We start from the raw sequence: 9,590 nt of genomic DNA, 5'->3' as shown, positions 1-9,590 counted from the left end.
CAAGGGTTGTCGTAATACTGACTCGAGCTGTTTTGGAATTTTGCTCATCAAATTTTTGTTGCTTGGACGGGCTGCCATGGAATTTTGCTCATCAAGTTTTGTTACTCTTCTTCGTCGCTTGGACGGGCCTGGGAACGCCCAGCTTCGTACAAGTAGAGCTTTCTTTGTCCATGGAATCAAGATTTCAAAAATTGTACAACTACGTGTTAGATCTAACAGACCACGCTCTACTGTGGTACATCATTAACTAATTCGCCTCATTGAAGGATTGCTAAGGTGACTACTTGCCCTTGTACCCCAATGGCGACCAGATGAGTTTTTCACCACGGAGAGATAATTTCACAATTGCAAATCACTGAATTTGAGAACCTAAATTTGTCATTTGAAACAACAGGATCTAACAAAAGACACTAAAGCGGCTTTAAGGTCATCTAAAGACATCAGACTGTAATTTAGTCAAAATAAACCAATCCACTAGCTCCCTGGCGAGGAAAGGAATCAGGAGACACACCTATGGCAAAGTGTATTTGTCATTGATAGTCCCTTTTTGCCAATCTATGTAGCCATTGCAATTGCAATCTAGAAAAAGCAGTCAGAATGTACACAGTCAAAGTTTAAGGAAATAGATTAGATATAAAGACTGTTTTGTCCTAACGTGTGAAAAGGAGTAGAAATTGCATAGTAATTCTTCCGCCGCTCTTCACATTGCTCCGAAACTTCTTGTAGTTTGCTATCTTGCTACTTCTCGAAAAGAATCAAGTTTCTCGTCGACAGCATTGCGCTGTTCTGGGTTGGCAGCCGCATTACCAATGGTCAAGCACCCATTGCACTCCGGATCAGGCTCAGTGACCCCTGTCGCAATCTTTGGGGAGGTCTTGCAAGAAGTATCATTGATAAAACTCAGATTCTCTGTACAATTTTTACCAGAGAAGGCCAAATCGTTTGGCACATAGGTAACTTCAGCAGAAATTGAAGCTCCTGGTAGCTGCTGAGTTTGAGGAAAATGTACAGATCCTGGCGGAATGAAGACTCCAGTGCCTGGAACAGGAAGTCGAGGAGCAGTTGGGTGTCTCGGAGGAGCTGCCATAGTCCACCCAGAATTGGCATTAGGTATCGAGGTGGGCAATGGGTAAGGAAGAACTGGAGCAGCAACCACCGGACCAGCCACAAACAGCTGTTGAACACCGTTAGGAGGAGAAATATTTTGAGGGGCTGGCTGAGCTTGCACCAAGCCATTAGCAGGTATGACCCCATATTGCTTACGACTTAATGGATAACGCGAAAAGCTTGATGAACTGGAGATATAGCCATCTGATGGAAGAGTCTTCTTTGGTCGAAATTTTCCAAAAGTTAAAAGTATTCGTGCCTTTGTAAGGGAAGGAATAGCACGTTTAGCTAGATCTGCACTTTTCCCATGCATCACAAGAAGAGACCTGGAATATATCGAAAAGGTAAGAATTTTATGATGACAGCTCAAGTAAATATTACATTATTCAAAAATTGTTACTCAAATTTTGAAGAGAATGGTATGAGATGAGCTTTGTCATCAAACTGCTGGACTACTTTGCTACAACTTTATACTTCGTTGTTATCAAATTCCTGAACTCATAATCTTTGAAAAGCACACAAATGAAAAGGAAGAAAACAACTTTTGCAAACTTCCAATTATTTATGTTTGTTACAGAAATGAAAGATAATTGTATTGAATGAGGTGGAACTTTGTATATATGCAAGGTTGCCATTAAAATATGTAATTTCAGTCATGGTTTAAAAAATATGTAGTAGTTTCAGTCATTTAGTTTAATGAAGATATATACAAGTTAAGTTTCTTAATAATCGTTGAAGAATCAAAAACCATGCCCCTTGATAAAATTCAGGTCTAATTAAACTTCCAAATTGGGATTAAAAAATGCAACACTATACAGAGCCGTCCATTGTTACAGAACCTAGACAAAATACTTAACCAAATTTATCCAAAAAAAAACAACCTTAGTTAATTTATGACTAAAAGCTATTAGGTTTCAGTATCAGCTAAAATTATTAGTATGCAGTCAAGTATGATTAGCGGAGTCAACAGTGCACACATATGAGAAGTATAGCTCAGATAAAATGGGAAAACAAAATTAAGATAACAGAAGGCAAAGACAATTATAGTTAGAGAACTTCAATCAATTGGAAGTTAAAGGTGAGAATGAGGAAGACTTTGAGTTGAACAAAATGAAAAGAGAAAAATATATGGTGAGGGCATCATTATTAATAAATAATATGAATCTACTTTGCAAATAAGATTCATCTAGTCGACTCCAATAGTTGGGGATAATAATTGTTGTTGTAGAAAAGTATACACTAATTTTTATTGTCCTATTTCATGCATGGACATATAATGTCACGTAGCCAATTATCTTCCACGTTCTCATAAGAAAATTACTGTTCCCTGAGGCTGCCCAAAAAAGAGGTTCCTCAAAATCTTTCTCAGAAAATCAGTCGTAATACAATATTTTTTTAATTCTGCTGCCAGTCCATGACAACTTTTAACGGTTTTATGCAATCTCAAGAGAAGAGATTTTACTCAATATATCCCTCTTAGTCAGTTTGGGAGGAGGTGAGGGAAGGGTAAGTAAAGGCTCAAATGGCCTATTTCCTTACAATCTGATTTGAGGTGTAAGGAAGTTACCCTCCCCTCCCTTTCCATTAATGAACCTCCCCTCACCCCATCCAAATCCAGGGGAAAGAATTTGTCCCGCATAAACACCAAACTGAGCTCAATGCAGGAGATCAAAAATAGGAAATTACTTCATGTCTTGGTTGTTGAGAAAATTATCTAGTAAGATACTGCCAGACTACATAGGTGTCCATTTTGTGATGTGTGACAATCATTGATACCAAGGCACAACAGTTCTAGATCTTCCTTTTTCCTCATTTCCCTTAAACATTTCTTATAAAAAAGGAGAAAGAACTACTTTTCACAGTTAAACTTGCTGGTAGTGAATATTATATTGCTTTTGTTATGAAGGGAAAATTACATGTATATAGATAACTCAATCTGAAAAACACCAAAGGTTCCATCATCCCCATTTACTCGTCTCTATAGAGGAGAGGAAAGAAAAAATTGCGACCTTGACTCATTCATGACTTCACCGAGCTCGCCTATTACCTCGAGCTCTTCAAAAGTGAAGTTCTCCTCTCCTCCCCTAAACATTTTACTGGGATGCATAGGTCATAAATCTAAAATAGTGATGTGGGATTACATCCACTTTTCTGGCAAGTCATCATGCCACCGTTTTGAAAAATAAAAAAAATTAAAAATAATCAACTGATTGGCACCAAGATGCATTCAAGCTAGTTTCCGAGTAGAGGCCAAGTGAAGAATACCTCATTGGAAAATCCTATAAATCTGGGTAAGGACTAAGGTGAATACGAAATTGCTCATGTTGTAAGGAGATAATTACATGACTCAGAGCCCTAAACTTAAGGGTACTAATGTGGAACTAAAACCACTAAGCCAAACAACCCTATTGACTTACCTCTGACATTTATCATAGAGTTTTAAAACATAGAAACCAAATCCAATAATTTGCATTTAAGAAATGACAATAAAAAAAATCAAACTCGTAAATTAGGAAAACTAGTGAGAAGCATACCCTGGTGTGATGTTGAGCTTCAGAGAACCATTGTAGTCTCCCCTATGATCTGAGCCCATTGTTCGGCCATATACAATGTCACAATCAGTCAAAAATAAATTACAAAGTGGCCTACCATACCAAGATGGCAATGTGTGAGGTAGTGAATAATCCCCCTTTATAATAAGAACAAATGTCAGCTAACTCAAAAAAATTCGCAAAGACAATAACATTAAAAAAAGCTTACCTCATGGAAAAAGTCAATCAAGCAGAAATCAGGTTTCACTGGCAAAACTTGCAGCTGAACCAAGCAGTCAAAGATACCATCAAGCATACTAGGAATGGCCTCTATCTTCCTCTCTAGAAAATAGTATTTGCCCTATCAAGGATTTATATACATTTGAAGAAAATTAATACTAAAATGTGTTTTTAACAATTACCTCCAGAGGTCAGAATTGTATTTTCTTCTATAGGTTCTTCATTAATGAGAACACCTAGCTGAATCATCTCTCTACCATGCCCCTTCATTGGTCTTTTCAGTGTTACAAGTGTTTGCCCTGTGTTTTAATGATAGCATGTAAAAAATGGTAGTGATATTGGTATTATTTCTAAAATGTTCTTGAACTAATTTTAAATTTTTTCCTTAAAATAAAAGTTCCTTTAGAAGAAAATAAAATAAAACAAAACCCAGAAAATGCTTTATCCAACACATGACAATGATGTGAACCTAAAAGAAGAAAGTAGTCTAGTGGATAGATAAATAGTCATCCATGGAAGTCAAAAAAAAAACTGAACTAATACTGCATAAGCTCTTACCTTCTCTAATCAGTCAATGCTATTTATGTTATACCAATGTAGTGAAGAAAGCATTACATAAGATCATCGTGATAGATGGTCCCTCATAAGCAGGTGTTTTAAAAGTCAGCCTAGCAGGACCACTTTGGCTGCCTAGGAATGGAGTTTAGGGTAAGAAATCAAGTTATACTAGGTGATGGGTTCATTTGTTAATAAAAATTAAACTTAAATTTATAATCTGTCACTTGACACCTCACTTCATCCAAACCTCCTGCTTCTATTGACACCAAGACTCCCTCTTCATACAACGCAGGCCATTTTCCAGCCAATTTCCAGCTAGATTTTCTTTCTTGTCTTATCTAGGTTTGTTCTCTCTCTTCTTTTGTTTCTTTTTCCTCATATATTCATAAACTTCAGCATTTATTTTCAATACTTTTTTTATTTCCAGATTTGTGTCTATTTTCTCCTTTTTATTCCACAATTATCTTTAAGGTCATACTCCTCACAATGAGGTACCTTTATCCTCTTCTCCATATTCTTCTTTAGTTTATTTTTTTTACCTTATCCTCTCAATTAATTTTCCTTTGATGTTATCTTATTGGGTTGAATCCATTTAAAATTCTATAACAAGAACAATTTACATGCTGTGCTGTGCAAAGTTTGTGGGAACACAACCACGGAAGGAATCTATATATTTAAGCAACGTCTAGGTGATATTAAAAGTAACAGTGTGGCCTGTTAAAAGGTGGCCTGTGAAGCTAAAAAGATTTGTCATGAATACATAAAGCCAAAGAAAGAGTATGCCTACCTGGAAGTTCTCCTCTGTGGCCAGCAGCTCTCATTTCATTAGCTAATGAAACAAGTTCAGTGACTTCTCTGCTATCCAGAAAATTCTCATAAAGTTTGAGTCCCTCGACTACATTTACCTACAAAATTTTATAAGGTAACCTAATAAATAAATTGTACCATATCAATTCTCACAATCATAGGAAGCAGTTGAATGCAACAGCAGTTTTCTTATATAGAAGAGCATACCATCATGCCATCACTTGTTTCTCTGGCCAGGAATTCTTTTGGAGTTGATATTTCTTTCAGAGTTCCATATTGATCTGAAGTCATAATTGTCTTGTCTGTTGCAGAATCATTCCCAAATAGCCAAATATTTAAATTAATGCAAAAGAAAAGGGTCCAAATTTAAAATCAAACTAAAAGCAAATTAAACAAGGTAGAAACACAGGTGTTGATATTGCTAAAGGCATACTCATAGAAAGTTAAACAACACTACTATCATTCAGTGAAATGTAATGCTAGACAGAAAATGTTCCTAAATTTAGCAAGAACATCCACTAGCAAATCATTGCTAATGGATCATAAGATAATGTTGGTACATTCCAGATTGAATGAACAATCCTCCCATCTGGTACACATTCCATCCAGAGTGTACTCAATTGTCAATGATGGATGAAACCCTTAGGAGGAATCAGTCAAAGAAAATTAATTTAAATAGAGAGGAAGTTCAACAGTCTCTTGGGAGAAAGTTTTGCCATTCATGACTTGAAGGTCCAAAATCCATCTGACCAATCCAGCTTTACCAGTCTAAGATGATCAATGAGTCTCATCCAATTCAAGAACTTCTAACCCATTGAGGGATTGTAGAGGATTGAAATGGATTGTAAAGACTTATGACCCCTAGGGATTCGATGTAAAAACATGAGATCAAAATCATCCCTCCTCTGTCATCACAATTAGTGGGTTCTGGCTCCCCAGCGGAGTAGCAGATCTCTCACAGCAGTAACAATCTGCCTCTCACCTCACATAGAACCAACCCATCAGTTATGAACCTAAACCTTAGCAACAAAAACAAAAGGGACCCTTCAAACACCCATTGAAAGGAAAAGGAAAGGCTATAGAGTAGTGGCAAGCCTAGATCCCCAAGAAACGAGAGTAGAAGCCCCACTCTCCTTTAGTCAACCATCTTCAAAAACAATCAGGAAAAATAATGAAATATCGCAATTATGAAAATTGGAGACCTAGAGAATCAATCTTAACAAGACAGAAGCTAGCTCCTACCTTGTGATTATTCTTATGAAACTAAAAGACTCTTAATTGAGCCTCAGAGACATAATACTAAATTGGAAAAGCATCATTGATGTTTTGCACTCATAAAAATTGAAACTTTATCTCACTAAATGACCAATTCTTTAAGACCAAGAACCTTCAAGCAAATTGTAGTACCTCACCCAAAAAGAGTCTCTTGATAAGACACCCTTTAGAAAGCATGCAATACAACCACCAATCATAGGGCATTTAGTGGCCCATCTATTGAGAACAACAATCCTTCAAAAGTAGCTATAATTAAAACCTAAAGGTATCACCATTTCTTCTATAAAAAAGCTAACAAGAAAAGTAAATCCTTCAAATCATGCATCCTAAAAAATAATATAAGCATAGTACATTTGGCACTTTGTAATGAGCATGATGCAGAAGGAACAAAAATGGTGTCCTACATCTCACACTAAATATAAGAATGTGAAGGATAAAGCATTCTAATAGGCATCACAGCACATGGAAGACAATATTCCACTACTCAAGATATAAGACTCCAGATAAAAGAACATATCTATACTCGGATTCAATATAAGTGGGATCCAATAATCTGAGGGCAACATTCAAGTCAAAAATAAAAGAACGGATGAAGTCCAACAAGAACCTATCTATACTCAGATTCAAACTAATTGGTTTGCCCCTGTAACAATCAACATGCAGATCAAATTCTGCATATCTTGACATATGCATTTTTCTACCTAACTGAATCTTGATTCAGTGACCAATGAAATAAAATTAGTTAAAATCTACAAAAGAATAAAAAGGAATCAATTTATACCATAAGAAATTAATTGAACTTCCTAAAAAGTTAACTTAGAACATGTAAATTTAGTTGTACAATGCGGCCACTCTTTCACCAAAAATGCATGAAGTACATAATACAACACATGCTGGTTAATGATTTTTTTTATTTTTTAAAAAAAACATACCTCCACAATCTGAATCTTGATTACCATGCACACAACCATCTTCCGACTTATTATCACTGGTTCCAAATTCATTCTTTCCATCCTTCAGGCAAGAGTTGTCCTCTGAGCTATGTGGATTGCAGTTTCCTGAATACATTTATTTACAGATCAATTATAGTTATCTTTGAGCATTCCTATGAATGCATACCAAGATATTAAAAAAAATGGAAAAACCCAGATAAGTGCAGATATCTGTAAAAAAAAGCCATGTTAGATATTGTCAATTCTGAAATGGAAATCTTCTGTTGTAGATGTGACTAAGCTACGAATGACAGTATGGAAAACACAAAATACTCATTTTTTGAAATTTATTTATTCTGACATCTAACAATCGTTTTCCTAATATGTGTCATTGATATAAGATTATACACTTCTAGCACAAGACACTCCTAACCTGAAAGGCTGAAAAACTCACCGTCCTTTTCACTGAGAGGCAAGGAATCCTTGACCGATGACATCTGCACATCGTTCTGCTTTATGTCTTCGATTGGGTCATCATTCTTCTCCAAATTTCCAACTTCAGATACAACCGTGCAGGAAGCCGGACATGCATGACTCTCACGAACCCCACTGAAACGATGGCCGTATCGATGCCCAAAACCGGACTTCCTCCCATCCTTCTCCTTCGGGCCGTAAGAATACCTCAGCGGTGTCTGCTGATGTTTCCTCCACTCCACCTGCTGCAGTGCGTAGCCAACGTCCACAACCGGAAAATACTGCTGCATGTGGAGGATGTTCGTCCAGTGGAATCGCCGCTGGTGGATGCAGCCCGCAACGTGGTCGTACTCACCGGGCTCGCCAGTAACCCTGAGGTGATTGAGCAAGAGATCAACGATCGCATTAGCCGCCGCGAATTCCCCCCGCATCCACGAGATGAACCCGTCCCTTTCGTCCATAAACCACTGCCTTGGAGCCTCATTCCCGCCGCCGCCGCCGCCGCCGCCGCCGCCCACTGGGAACTGCAACGGATCCACCGGCACCACCACCGCATTACCGGAAACTGCCGCCATAACTAATGCCTCTAGTTCAGCAGCATAACCCGAGATCCAACCCCTTTCACCTCGAAATTCCCAATAAAAAAATTCGGTGGAAGAAGCAAACAACAATAATTAAGGCAAAAATAAAACAATCTCCGATCCTGGATACCGAAAGAGATTTCCCACGACGCGGAAGGATAAAGAAAGTTGCCGATTCTCACGCCTCTCAGGTATTAACTCAAAACGATCGTACAACTTGTAATAAATAAGAATCTTGTAATAAATAAATTCTTGACTGCGATAAATCGAAAATCAGAATCCGAGACAATGCAGCTAATAAAAATCAGATCTTTTCGCACAATTAGTTTCCATTCGACGCATCAAAACAACAGAGAAGGGATAGAAAGTAGATTTTTGGAACGGGTCAGAGAGCAAGAATAAGAGGTCTCTGTACGCACAAAAATTAATTGGAGAACTACTTAGAATTTAAGATTAACTAGGGAGAGATCTGGATGACATGGGAGGGGAAGCCTAGGGTTTGGTGATTGGCTTGTGCCGCCTCTTACTTCTCCTCCTCTTTGTAGAACCAATTTGCACCGCACTCCTTTGCCAAAAATTGGTTTTTTTAAATATCAATTATTTCAAATAAATCGGTCAAAATTTTAAAACTGAATTCGATTATATCAATTTTGTATCCATTTAACTGAAATTAAATTATTTTAATTTTTAACAGATTTAATTGATATTTTAAGTTTACTCGATTTTTTTTTTACTTTCGGTCGATTACATTAGATTAAAAAAATCAATTTATTTAACTTTGATTAATCGAATTTGATCGATTGAGTCACCTCTATTTTCTATCTCATGTGAAATAGCACGATTGACGATATCTGGCTGGTCCACTAGCGTATACCGGACCGGCTCAGTTAAAGTCTACATCTAACTTAGGGCATCTCTCATTGTTAAAATTTTAAATAATTTTTTAAAATTTTAACATGTCACATCAATATTATAAAAACTCATTAAAATATTCTTAATCGTTAAAATTTTGAATGAATTTTTTTTAATTATCTCCGCATGTAGTTACATAACTCCATGCATATTATATCAATTTCAATACAAAT

General features: G+C 36.8%; 1 protein-coding gene across 1 annotated transcript; it reads right to left on the bottom strand.

Annotated features, from left to right (window-relative positions):
• Nucleotides 1–544: 544 nt before the first annotated feature.
• Nucleotides 545–9,071, bottom strand: LOC121997992 (RNA demethylase ALKBH10B-like). The gene is made up of 8 exons (XM_042552700.1): nt 7,905–9,071; nt 7,451–7,576; nt 5,451–5,545; nt 5,224–5,341; nt 4,061–4,177; nt 3,868–3,980; nt 3,642–3,796; nt 545–1,433 (listed from the first exon to the last, which is right to left on the bottom strand). The coding sequence occupies exons 1-8, from the start codon at nt 8,497–8,499 to the stop codon at nt 731–733; spliced, it is 2,022 nt and encodes a 673-aa protein (XP_042408634.1). The 5' UTR covers nt 8,500–9,071; the 3' UTR covers nt 545–730.
• Nucleotides 9,072–9,590: the final 519 nt, after the last annotated feature.

This window comes from Zingiber officinale, chromosome 6A (assembly GCF_018446385.1).
Source record: "Zingiber officinale cultivar Zhangliang chromosome 6A, Zo_v1.1, whole genome shotgun sequence".
Taxonomy (NCBI): domain Eukaryota; kingdom Viridiplantae; phylum Streptophyta; class Magnoliopsida; order Zingiberales; family Zingiberaceae; genus Zingiber; species Zingiber officinale.
The sequence above is the reverse complement of the archived record's forward strand: the minus strand, read 5'-3'. Positions and strand labels throughout refer to the sequence as shown.

Coding starts and splice junctions, on each gene's coding strand:
- LOC121997992 (XM_042552700.1), bottom strand. CDS start 8,499: ATGGCGGCAGTTTCCGGTAATGCGGTGGTGGTGCCGGTGGATCCGTTG. Junction 7,577..7,904: donor GCCTCTCAGTGAAAAGGACG/GTGAGTTTTTCA, acceptor AAATGTATTCAG/GAAACTGCAATCCACATAGC. Junction 1,434..3,641: donor AAGCTCAACATCACACCAGG/GTATGCTTCTCA, acceptor GATATATTCCAG/GTCTCTTCTTGTGATGCATG.